Source organism: Mandrillus leucophaeus, unplaced genomic scaffold (assembly GCF_000951045.1).
Source record: "Mandrillus leucophaeus isolate KB7577 unplaced genomic scaffold, Mleu.le_1.0 Scaffold231, whole genome shotgun sequence".
In the NCBI taxonomy this organism is placed as follows: Eukaryota; Metazoa; Chordata; class Mammalia; order Primates; family Cercopithecidae; genus Mandrillus; species Mandrillus leucophaeus.
In genome coordinates, this window is record NW_012102377.1 from 1,665,679 (window position 1) to 1,678,860 (window position 13,182).

Consider the following 13,182-nt stretch of genomic DNA (forward strand, 5'->3'; position numbering starts at 1 on the left):
TACTTTGGGAGGCCAAGGCGGGCGGATCACCTGAGGCTGGGATTTCGAGACCAGCCTGACCAACATAGAGAAACCCCATCTCTATTAAAAATACAAAATTAGGCCGGGCACGGTGGCTCACACCTGTAATCCCAGCATTTTGGGAGGCCGAGGTGGGAGGATCACCTTAAGGCTGGGAGTTCGTGACCAGCCTGACCAACATGGAGAAAACCCATCTCTACTAAAAATACAAAATTAGCTGGGCCTGGTGGCGCATGCCCGTAATCCCAGCTACTCGGGAGGCTGAGGCAGGAGAATCACTTGAACCCCGGAGGGGCAGAGGTTGTGGTGAGCCAAGATGGTGCCATTGCACTACAGCCTGGGGCAACAAGAGCGAAACTCCGTCTCAAAAAAAAAAAAAAAATCAGCCAGGCTGGGTGGCACATGCCTGTAATTTCAGCTACTCCGGAGGCTGAGGCAGGAGAATCGCTTAAACCCAGGAGGCGGAGGTTGCAGTGAGCCGAGATCCTGCCATTGCACTCCAGCCTGGGCAGCAGGAGCAAACTATTTCTCAAAGACAAAAAAAGATTAAAATCTACTTACAAAGTATTGTTCATGGCACAGAGCTACCATGACTTCTTTACAGACAATGTATCAAATACGATCAATTCAAGTCCACCCTGTCAGTTACTGCTTGTTTTCAGAGCGCTGCACAGAACATTTCAAGGAGAGATGGCTCTAACAAGACCAGTATACACACTAGTAAGACAGAGACAAAATGCCTTTTCTTACTGAAAACTCACTTTTTAAATTTTTTTTTTTTTTTTGAGACGAAGTCTTGCTCTGTCTCCCAGGCTGGAGTGCAATGGCACAATCTCTGCTCACCACAACCTCCGCCTCCTGGGTTCAAGTGATTCTCCTGCCTCAGCCTCCCAAGTAACTAGGATTACAGGTGCCCGCCACCATGCCCAGCTAATTTTTTGTAATTTCAGTGGAGACGGATTTTCACCATGTTGGCCAGGCTGTTCTTGAACTCCTGACCTCAGGTGATCCTCCTGCCTCGGCCTCCCAAAGTGCTGGAATTACAAGTGTGAGCCACCATGCCTGGCCTAAAATTTTAAAGTAGAGAGGGGGTCTCACAATGTTGTCCAGGCTGGTCTTGAACTCCTGGGCTCAAGCAGTCCTCCTGCCTTCACCTCCCAAAATGTTGGAATTACAGGCGTGAGCCACCACATCTGGCCTACTAAAAGTTATTTTTTTTAATTTAATGCATCCCACTGAAAAGTTTTTTTTTGGTTTTGTAATTTGTTTGGTTTTGTTTTTGTTTTGAGACAGGGTCTCACTCTGTCACCCAGGCTGGAGTGCAGTGGCACAATCTCGGTTTGCTGCAACCTCTGCCTCCCAGGTTCAAGTGATCCTCCCACCTCAGCCTCCCCAGTAGCTGGGACTACAGGCCCGAACCACCAGGCCCAGCTAATTTTTTTTTTTTTTTTTTTTTGATACAGAGTCTCACTCTGGAGCCCAGGCTGGCGTGCAGTGGCACAATCTCAGCTCACTGCAACCTCCGCTTCCGTGGCTCAAGTGATTCTCGTGCCGCAGCCTCCTGAGTAGCTGGGACTACAGGTGTGTACCACCATGCCTGGCTAATTTTTCTTTTTGTATTTTAGTAGAGATGGGTTTCACCATATTGCCCAGGGTGGTCTTGAACTCCTGAGGTCAGGTGATCCACTTCCTTGCCCTTCCAGAGTGCTGGGATTATAGGTGTGAGTCACTGCGCCCGGCTGCTAATGTTTGTATTTTTAGTAGAGACTGGGTTTCACCATGTTGGTCAAGCTAGTATTGAGCTTCTAACCTCAGGTGACCCACCCACCTCAGCCTCCCAAAGTGCTAGGGTTACAGGCGTGAGCCACCGCACCCAGCCATAATTTTTATTTTGAGATGGAGTCCCACTCTGTCACCCAGGCTGGAGTGCCACCCAGGCTGCAGTGCAGTGATGCAATTTTGGCTCATCACAACTTCCACCTCCCAGGTTCAAGCAGTTCTCCTGCCTCAGCCTCCCAAGTAGCTGGGATTACAGGCACGCACCACCACGCCCGGTTAATTTTTATATTTTTGGTAGAGATGGGGTTTCATCATGTTGGCCAGGCAGGTCTTGAACTCCTGACCTCAAGTGATCCTCCCACCTTGGCCTCTCAAAGTGCTGGGATTGCAGATGTGAGCCACCACGCCCAGCCTGAAAAAGTTTAAATAAATAAATAAATAAATAAAAATTTGAGGGAAGTGTTCAATATTTACATAATTTTCCATTGGTGCCACATATTTTAAATGTACTTGGATCTTGAACTGTTATTTTAAAATATTATTTTTAGGGCCAGATTTCTGTTGTTATTTTTACTTAACTGGCTTCCCGAGCTTTGGTCATGAAACTGGGAGCCTTTGTTAGACAATTGTTTCCTGTGGCATGCATGAAGGGCTGTCTCTCCACATGAGAAGCAAGTCTACGGAAAATTTCCATGATTTGGAAGGTTGATCCTTACGACGTTTCTTGGGCCATCATTTAGAACCTTCATGAACCATTTAAGGGGTTCATGCTCTTTCACTCTGCACGGCATTTCTCACTTTAAGGAATCCCTGTCTTCTGGCTGCTCCTAAATTGCGGCTGCTTCCAGAGATAACTGTCTCTCTTTTCTAGGCTCTCCCCAGGGCCATCCAAAGTTAATTTTAGGGTTGGCCAGGCACGCTGGCTCACACCTGTAATCCCAGCATTTTGGGAGGCCGATGTGGGCAGATGGGCTGAGCTCAGAAGTTCCAGACCAGCCTGGGCAACGTGACAAAACCCCGTCTTTACTAAATATACAAAAATTAGCAGGGCATGGTGGCAAGGGTGCCTTTAGTCCTAACTACTTCAGCTACTTGGGAGACTGAGGAGGAAGGATGGCTCCAGCCTGGGGAAGTCAAGGATGCAGTAAGCCAAGATCGCTCCACTGCACTCTAACCTAGGTGACAGAGCAAGACCCTGTCTCAAAAGAAGAAAAAAAATTGTTTAAAGGTTGCCATATGCTCTATATTTTAAGTCAGACCACCCCAAACAAACCTCCCAAATTTGGTGGAAATCAATCCAACCATTTTTAGTCATTTGGTAATAGAAAAAGATAGAAACTTAATTTATAAATTTACCTTTCTTAATAAATAAGAGTATAAAATTTAGTTCCTTAACAACAACAGAAGAACAAAAGACAAAAGACAACAAGAGAGATCATCCTGCAAACAGCATAAGTTAACAAGATGAAAGGCAGAAGCAGAAATGTCTATTGCAACCGTGTGAGAAATGATCAGCCCCTATAAAGGACTGTAGTTCTGGGCCAGGTGCGGTAGGTGGCTCACACCTGTAATCTCAGCACTTTGGGAGGCTGAGGTGGGTGGACCACTTGAGGCCAGGAGTTCATGACCAGCATGTCCAACATGGTGAAACTCCGTCTCTACAGAAAATACAAAATTAGCCGGATGTGGTGGTAGGCACCTGTAATAGCACCACTGCCTAGCCTGGGCAACAGAGGGAGACTATGTCTCAAAAAAAAAAAAAAAAAAAAAAAAAAAAGGAAGGACTGTAGTTCTGATAGGTTTGGAAAGAGGAATGATTACAGACCAGGCAAGTTAAGATTTATTAGATATGAAAAGGAAGGAGAGGCAAGAGAAATGTTAAGCATCAGCTAGCTGTGCTGGGCACTGACTAGGCCCTTCGTCTATATAAACACTTTTCCTTTTCTTCCTTTTCTTTTCTTTCTTTTCCTTTTTTTTTTTTTTTTTTTTTTTTGAGAGGGAGTCTTGCTCTGACACCCAGGCTGGAGTGCAGTGGCACGATCTCGGCTCACTGCAACCTCCGTCTCCCGGGTTCAAGTGATTCTCCTGCCTCAGCCTCCCGAGTAGCTGGGACTATAGGCGCATGTCACCACGCCTGGCTAATTTTTGTATTTTTTTAGTAGAGATGGGGTTTCACCATATTGGCCAGCCTGGTCTCAAACTACTGACCTCGTGATCCACCCTCCTCAGTGTCCCAAAGTGCTGGGATTACAGGTGTGAGCCACAATGCCCATCATCTTTTCTTTTCTTTTCTTTTTTTTTTCTTTTGAGACAGTCTCCCTCTGTTGCCCAGTCTGGAGTGTAGTGGTGTGATCTCGGCTCACTGCAATATCAGCCTCCCGGGTACAAGCGATTCTCATGCCTCAGCCTTCTGAGGAGGCAGGATTACAGGCACCCACCACCACGCCTGGCTAAATTTTTGTATTTTTAGTAGAGACGGAGCTTCACCATGTTGCTCAGGCTGGTCTGGAACTCCTGACCTCAAGTGATCTGCCCACCTCAGCCTCCCAAACTGCTGGGATTATAGGCCTGAGTCACCGCGCCTGGCTCACAAACACATTTAACTATCCATAGATCTGAGAGGCAGGTTTTATTAACTCCATTTTATAGTTCAGGACGCAGGCTTAGGTAAGGTGTGGCGCTATGTCTCCATAGGAGGTGGGCTGGGCCATTTGCAGTCAATGTTGGCCAGTTTTATGATGAAATTTATGACACAAAAGGGGTGTACTCACCTTTGGTATAGTATGGCCCAGGTTATTATTGCACAGCTTGAATAAGATCAAAGTCTTCGTGTGTTGTCGTGTTGCACTGGAGGGCTATCAAGTGTGACCCCAATATATTTTTTTCTTTTTCTTTTTCTTTTTCTTTTTTTGAGACTATAAATCTCACTCTGTCACTTAGTATTAGGAGGACACGTTTTTCTTAAGTACCAGAACAGTTGGTACCTAGAAAGAAATTACTCTTCAGAGTGGTGAATTATGCTGGATTTTAGGCACATTAGGCCTAAGCCAACACGACCTCCTCTAGGCGCCCTTACCCCTTCCCACAGATGGCCTAGAATTCTTTTCTGTCCAGGGGTCAGGAAAAACAAAGTTGAGAAGAAATTCGTTAACGTTCTTTGAATGCTTTAAAAGGGGAAATTTGCAAGACTAAAGAATGGATTGGAGGGGAGGTAGGTTTGGAGGAAGAAGGGGGTGGGGCCCTGAAAAGGCTTCAAGGAGCTGCTCTCAGCTGGAAGGGGATAAGCATCTTCTTGGAGAACTGTGGCATCTGGTTGGAACACCTACAAAAGCTTAAGCAATGAGGTTGTGCCCCTCTTGCAGTACAAAGCTGAAAATTATCCAAGCCAAGGGCAGATATCTCAATGTCCTTGTTACTCCATATGGCCTTGGGATTCTCCTGTGGCCTTCCAGTAAAGAGCTGCTGGGTCCTGGCAAGGCTGTGGCAGTGGTGGGGTTGGGGTTAAGGATAATCCCACTTGGCCAGTGGCTGGACAGTCACCCATGTCTCTACTGTGGACCACAGGACAGCGAAGGCACCAATCGGCAGACAAGTCCCAGGTGGGAGCGAGTATAAGGATGCGTCTCCTTTTCTTCCTTCTAGAGGGTAACTAAGGGGATGTGGAGGGAGCATGCATGGTGGGAGGCTGAGGATTGCCATGTTCATTTCTTGAGTTATTGTTTGCTGTTGGGGCCCTGGGATTCTGACTGAGATCTGTAATTCTGAAGCCTTCTCACTCTTCCTGGCAGATGGCCTGTGTTTCAGTATTGAGTTTGTAAGGGTGCTATTTATGAGGCAGGAAAAGGAAAAAAAAAAAATGTGTTGTTGTGTTGCACCTCAGGGCTATCAAGTGTGACCCCAATATATTTTTTTCTTTTTCTTTTTTTTTTTTTTTTGAGATTATAAATCTCACTCTGTCACTTAGGCTGGAGTGCAGTGGTGAAATCACAGCTCACTGCAGCCTTGACCTCCCACCTCAGTCTCTCAAGTAGCTGGGACTACAGGCACATGCCACCACTCTTGGCTAATTAAAAATAAAGTTTTTTTAAAGACAGGGTCTCCCTGTGTTGCCCAGGCTGGTCTCAAATTCCCTGGCTCAAGTGATCATTCGGCCTGGACCTCCCGAAGTGCTGGGATTACAGGCATGAGTCACCACACCCAGCCTACCACAATATTTCTTAAATCTCAGTGGCCAGACCTGGAATAGGTTGCTATTCAAAAGCAGCTTGTAGTTTTTGTTTGTTTGTTTGTTTTGTTTTGTTTTGTTTGAGACAGTCTCACTCTGTCGCCAGGCTGGAGTGCAGTGGTGTGATCTCGGCTCACCGCAACCTCCGCCTCCGGGTTCAAGCAATTCTCCTGCCTCAGCCTCCAGAGTACCTGGGATTACAGGCACGCGCGACCATGCCCAGTTAATTTTTAGTGGAGACAGGGTTTCACCATGTTGGCCAGGACGGTCTCGATCTCTTGACCTCATGATCCGCCTGCCTCAGCCTCCCAAAGTGCTGGCATTACAGGTGTGAGCCACCGTGCCCGGCAGCAGCGTGTAGTTTTCTGATTTATGTTTTTTTTTTTTTTTAACTTGGAAAAAAATTGTTCTCTTAGGACGTATGATTTGTGTTTAAATGAAGACTGCTCTTTTATTTGGGAGAATCCTCTCCCAGTACTTGAGCGGGCTTCTTGGTTTGGCAAAGGCAAAGCCCAACGCTCATAGTGAGTGGAAGGGACAGACATAACTGAACTGCTCTGCACAATAATGCCAATGGTTGTCTTTTGTTAATAGGAGTCCTGACTCTGATTACATTTACAGGGAGTCCAGTCTGAAATATGTCGGGGTAGAGGTAGAGGGAAAAGTCCCTTCTGTTGACAGCTTGCCAAAGGTGTTAAGAGTAAAGGGATGGCCTTGAGGTGAAGAGAATTCCTTTGCGAGACAGGCCAGGGACTATAGATGCTGCATAATCTAATAGCCACTTCTAAGTCTTCTCAGCTTTGTAATGCCCCAAAGTTTCAGCAACAGCCTGGTTGGTGTTTGCTATGCTTAGGGGAATAAGGGAGGGGGCTGTGTCCACACTTAAGATTTGCTTCCATCCTCTAGGATATGACCCCAGCCCCCAGGCCAGAGTGGTGGTAGCTGCAGGTGTGTGACTGGTGATTCTGAAGCTCTAGGTGGTGGCTTGCAGCAGAATTCTGGAATTTTTTTTTTTTTTTTTTTTTTTTTTTGAGACAGGAGTCTTGCTCTGTTGCCTAGGCTAGAGCGCAGTGATGTGATCTCTGCTCACTGCAACCTCCACCTCTCAGGTTCAAGCAATTCTCCTGTCTCAGCCTTACAAGTAGCTGGGATTACAGGAGTGTACCACCATGTCTGGCTAATTTTTGTATTTTTCTTTTTTAGTAGAGATGGGGGGGGGTCTCACCATGTTGGCCAGGCTGGTCTTGAACTCCTGACCTCAAGTGATCCACCTGCCTTGGCGTCCCAAAATGCTGGGATTACAGGCATGAGCCCACCACACCCGGCCTGGAATGCTGTCTATTGAGGAAAGGAAGAGGCTGAACTGGGGAATGCCAGGGTTGAAGTTCAAGCAAGTGTAAAACTCTGGCCTTAACTGAATCACGAGTAGGAAACAAGTTAGTCAGGAACGGATTTGTGGGGCATGAAAACCTTTGAGGATTCTCAGGATTGTTTGGAAGAGGAGACTGAATTTTCTGTCACTAAGTAGGGTGGGATTTGTTTTCAGTTGGTAATTTTTTGATGGGGTGCGTCAGGGTCCCACTCTGTCACCCTGGCTGGAGTGCAGTGGCATGATCACGAGTCAGTGCCGCCTCAACCTCCTGGGCTCAAGCAATCGTCTCACCTCAGCCTACCAAGTAGCTGGGACTACAGGTGCATGCCACCACACCTGGCTAATTTTTGTATTTTTTGTAAAGACGGGGTTTTACTATGTTGCACAGACTGGTCTCAAACTCCTAGGCTCAAGCGATCTGCCCACCTCAGCATCCCAAAGTGCTGGGATTAAGGGCAGGAGCCACCGCGCCCGGCCTATAGTTGACAATTAACTAGAAATGTGACGTTGGAATTATAGAGGGAGGGTAACGAGACTCATTACTTACTAGCGCAGGGTAGGAGACATTAGTGGGCCGCAGGTTTCATCCTTAAATTTCTGTGAAGCCTTTCTTGAGGACATCTGTCCTTTCCTTCTCGCCCTCAGTGTGTGGTTTTCCTTTCTCTGGCTCCCACTGCACTCTGCACACACCTTTATCACAGTAACCACTTACAGTGTATTGTAACTTGTAATTATCTATGTACACGTCTCCAAGTAGACTGACCTCAAGGGCAAGGGACTGGCGCTGGTACTCAGACCCCGGGTTCAAGTTCCAGCTGCATCTCTAGCTAGTTTTGTGATCTTAGGCAAATAACTTAATCACTCTATGACTCAATTTCCTTGACTTATAAAATTGGCATAAGACTGTCATATGCCGTTGCTGGGCATATTAAGGTTACAATGCATGAAAAGTACGAGGCAAAAGGTAAGTGCAAAATAAAGGGCGCCTAAAACGGTATTTGTGTGTTAATTAACCTGAGCTACCTTTACGTGTGCACTCAGCAAACACTGAGCACCTATTCTCCTCTGGGACCCTGGAACGCCTCCTCCGGAGTGGAGCAGCCTCACGTGTGGCCTGTGGGCCTTGTCCCACGGGCCGGCTCGGGGTTGGCTCAGCCGAAGAGAAAACCCTGCCGACAGCCCTTTCGATCTCGTCAGCGATTGGGTCAGGACCGTCCCACAATTACTCTTGTTGCTGGGCTCGGAAATGGGGAGCGGTGCTAGGTTGCGCGTGCGCAGATTGAGAATGGAGCTTTCCGGTCGGGCGGGAGGAGGTGACGTCAGGAGTGGTGGCGGGTGGGGGCCTCTGGTAGCCTTGGGGACGCTGTATCTGTGGGCCTTTCAACCGCGTCACAAATCAGCGACCGAACTCTGGCGGTGGTGGCTGAGACGGCGAAGGCGGCAGCGGCGGCGACAGCTCTGGGGTTTGCGTCTCGGGGTGTGTCGGCCGCCGCTGCTGCTCGGGCCTGGTATGTACAGATGGCTGGTTAGGATTCTCGGCACCATTTTCCGTTTCTGCGACCGGTCGGTGCCCCCTGCCCGGGCCCTCCTGAAGAGGCGGCGCTCAGACAGGTGAGACCAGAGGGGGCTGAGCGCCGGCCTGGCCTTACCCCCTCCCCCACAGCAGGCTCCTCGGCCGTGATAGCTTTGATTCAGCCAGGCTCACCCGAAGCAGGTCGCCGGGATCCTAGTGACGTAGTGGCTCCCGCCGGGCTGTGGGGAGGCAGCTCCTGATGAAGGAGGAGCTGGTCGTCTTCGGAGCGGCCGGTGATGGCAGGGTCTTTGACATTCTTGTCAGAGGCCAAGCTGGTTGCTGATAACAAATGGGGCTTTGCCGCTCTTAGGCTGAACACTAACATTGAAGGAATACTGTCTTTGTTGTGGCTCACTGTTTACAAAGCACCCTCCCAAGTGTCATCTGCAGACATTAAGTGCAGTTAAAGGAAGTGAGATTCATAGCTTGCCCAAAGCCGTTTTGACTGCAAGTACTGTCCTTGCAGCAAGAAACAGCAGCTGTTTTGTTATAGAACAGCTGTCAAACAGTCTGTGTGTTTGGGGCCAGAAGGGTTTTGTGCTTTAGAATTAGTGAATGAGTAAAAAGGCTTAGGTGCCTCACTCCTTTAAAACAATCACTAGTCTGTACTTTTAAATTTGGTTAAAATGTGGGGGAAACTCAAAGCTGTTCTTTTCTTTCTTTTTCTTTTGGTTGAGACGGAGTCTTGCTCTGTCGCCCAGGCTGGAGTGCAGTGGCGCGATCTCGGCTCACTGAAAGCTCCGCCTCCCGAGGTCGCGCCATTCTCCTGCCTCAGCCTCCCGAGTAGCTGGGACTACAGGCGCGTGCGGCCACGCCCGGCTAATTTTTGTATTTTTAGTAGAGATGGGGTTTCACCATATTGGCCAGGCTGGCCTTGAACTCCTGACCTCAAGTGATCCGCCCACCCCAGCCTCTGGAAGTGCTGGGACTGCAGGCATGAGCCCCTGCACCCGGCCCCAAAAGCTGTTCTTATTTAGCATCTACTCTTTGGAGTGTCCCATTTTTATTGTATCGACCTCCTTGCCTGAAAATCTAGAAAATAAAACACTATACAAATGCTGTGCCCCCTCTCCAACTTTAGTGATCAAATGTTAATTTCTTTTTTTTTTTTTTTCCGAGACGGAGTCTCGCTCTGTCCCCCAGGCTAGAGTGCAGTGGTGCAATCTCTACTCACTGCAAGCTCCGCCTCCCGAGGTCGCGCCATTCTCCTGCCTCAGCCTCCCGAGTAGCTGGGACTACAGGCGCCCAACACCACACCCAGCTAACTTTTTGTACTTTTTAGTAGAGATGGGTTTTCACCATCTTAGCCAGGATGGTCTCGATCTCCTGACCTCGTGATCCGCCCGCCTCGGCCTCCCAAAGTGCTGGGATTACAGGTGTGAGCCACCGCGTCAGGGTTTTTTTTGTTGTTTTCTTTTTTTTTTTTTTTTTTGAGACGGAATCTCATTTTGTTGCCCAAGCTGAAGTGCAGTGGCACGATCTCAGCTCACTACAACCTCTGCCCACTGGGTTCAGGCGATTCTCCTGCCTCAGCCTCCCTAGTAGCTGGGATTGCAGGCTCCTGCCACTGCACTCAGCTACTTTTTTTGTACTTTTTAGTAGAGATGGGTTTTCACCATCTTAGCCAGGCTGGTCTTGAACTCCTGACCTCGTGATCCACCCACCTCGGCCTCCCAAAGTGCTGGGATTACAGGTGTAAGCCACCGCGCCCGGCCACGCCCAGCTAATTTTTTGTATTTTTAGTAGAGACGGGGTTTTACCGTGTTAGCCAGGATGGTCTGGATCTCCTGACCTCGTGATCCACCCGCCTCGACCTCCCAAAGGCTGGGATGACAGGCGTGAGCTACCGCTCCCGGCTGTTAATTTCATTTTTTTAACTAAGCCTCAATATCAAGAAAAGTGGAAGAAGGGTTCATTTGTGGGAGCTTGAGAGAACAAGATGTCTAATACATTAGACTGAGAATGCAGATTATTGATGAGATTGGTTGTTGACTAAATTGCATCATGTGTTCCAGAGATTCATGGTTTTGCCTTATTTTTCTCTCCTATCTTTCTGTAGGGTTGATGTGAGGATCATTTGATAATGTGGTGTGAAGTGCCTAAACTGATGCTTACTGTGTATAAGGGTAGTGTTTGTCTATTCTACCCTGGGGCCTTTTGCAGAGTCTGGTGCATGATAAGCACTTGGTCCCGATTTATCGAATAAGGGAAAGCTAATTTCCTCTCCCTTGTCCTCTCTTTGATGTGAATCCCTGCTAGTCAGTGGAACATGGTTTGGTGATCAAAACCTTGATTTTTACTATATTTCAGATGTTCACATTCTTAATCCAAAACAACGCTTCTCGGTGTAAACAATTTTTCAGTCAAAATGAAGCCCAGCAGGGCTTGTTGGAATGTATAAAGCTGAGTTGAATAAAATCCTGGGATCTCATTCTATTCTATTCTTTTTTTTTTTTGGCATGTGTGAATATAATTGATCAGAAGGGTTCAGAGAGATGATAAGTAATATAATGTGATCCTTTACCATTCTTGACATCTGGGTCCTGAAACTTTCCACAATTCCAAAGTTCTTTATTACCACCATAATATAGTTTGCGTGATAAAAATGAAGTTAAATATAACCCTTGATTAAGGTTTGTCTTTTTTAACTTGTGGAACAGTTTTTTTTTAAACTCCCTTACACACAAAAGAAAAAACAATAAAAAAGAATTGTCTTTTAAGGCCGTTCATATTAATACTGTCACTTAAAGTAAAAGATGACTTTCTTTGGGGATCATTTTCAAAAGGAAATTGTTTGTTGGTTGGTTTTTTTTTTTTTTTTTGAGACAGAGTCTCGCTGTCTCGCCCAGGCTGCAGTGCAGTGGCGCGATCTCGGCTCACTGCAAGCTCCGCCTCCCGGGTTCACGCCATTCTCCCGCCTCAGCCTCCGAGTAGCTGGGACTACAGGCGCCTGCCACCACGCCCGGCTAGTTTTTTTTTTTTTTTTGTACTTTCAGTAGAGACGTGGTTTCACCATGTTAGCCAGGATGGTCTCGATTTCCTGACCTCGTGATCCACCCGCCTTGGCCTCCCAAAGTGCTGGGATTACAGGCTTGAGCCACCGCGCCCGGCCTGTTTGTTGCTTTTAAATCATTTCTGGAGTGAAAGAGAAAATACCAGCCCTAAACTCTTACCTGGGTTCATTTACTAGCTAAATGACTTTGGCCAGTTTTAAGTTTGTACTTTAACGAGATGCAAATTACTATTTGTTAAGAAGTTTGGGTCTCTCTCAAATAGTTGAAACTGTAGCAGTAAATCTTCAAATGTGAAAAACCTACTATAGAATAGCATTCTCTCTTTTGTTTTGCTTTTATTTTTATTTTCATTTCTTTTTGAGACAAGGCCTCAGTCTTGATTAGGCTGGAGTGCAGTGGCATGACCTGGGCTCACTGCAGCCTCAACTTCCTGGGCTTAAGTGATCCTCCTGTCTTAGCCTCCCGTGTAGCTGGGACCACAGTCACATACCACCAACGCTGGCTAATTATTTATTTATTTATTTTTTCATAGAGATGAGGTCTTACTTTGTTGCCCAGGCTGATGTCAAACTCCAAGGCTCAAGCAATCCTCCACTTTGGCCTCCCAAAGTGCTGGGATTACAGGCACGAGCCATTGCGTCCCACCAGCATTGTCTTTTAAAACATCAGTTGGATCTCATTTTATGACAAAGTGACAGAAGGGGGATGTGTTATGTGAATAGTAAGTTTACATAAATGAATGTGTGTATAAATATATATATATATATTTTCTTTGTCTCTTTCAGCACTCTGTTTTCTACAGTGGACACTGATGAAATACCAGCCAAAAGACCAAGATTAGGTACTGAATATAAATTTTAAAAATTTTTAAATAGGAAAAATATATGCATAGAACAAAATTCAAAAGGTAAAAAGTATGTGGTAAAAAGTAAGTCTTGGCCGGGCGCAGTGGCTCATACCTGTAATCCTAGCACTTTGGGAGGCCAAGGCAGGCGAATCACCTGAGTCAGGAGTTTGAGACCAGCCTGGCCAACGTGGCGAAACCCCGTCTCTACTAAAACTACAAAAATTAGCTGGGTGTGGTGGCAGGCACCTGTAATCCCAGCTACTCAGGAGACTGGGGCAGGAGAATCACTTGAACCTGGGAGGTGGAGGTTGCTGTGAGCTGAGATCATGCCACTGCACTCCAGCCTGGGGC

At 47.1% G+C, this 13,182-nt stretch overlaps 1 protein-coding gene across 2 annotated transcripts in view; it reads left to right on the plus strand.

Moving 5' to 3' along the window:
- The first annotated feature begins 5,080 nt into the window (after window positions 1-5,080).
- Window positions 5,081-13,182, plus strand: part of SENP2 (SUMO1/sentrin/SMT3 specific peptidase 2) — a 55,829-nt gene continuing 47,727 nt past the window's right edge. The window contains exons 1-2 of one of the 2 annotated variants that reach the window (XM_011981878.1): window positions 5,081-5,399; window positions 12,770-12,825. In XM_011981878.1, the coding sequence (XP_011837268.1) occupies window positions 5,140-5,399; window positions 12,770-12,825 (316 nt within the window). In that variant the 5' untranslated portion in view covers window positions 5,081-5,139. Of the gene's footprint in view, window positions 5,400-8,673; window positions 9,009-12,769; window positions 12,826-13,182 lie in introns of those variants that run through there. The other variant, XM_011981877.1, reaches the window with a different exon arrangement.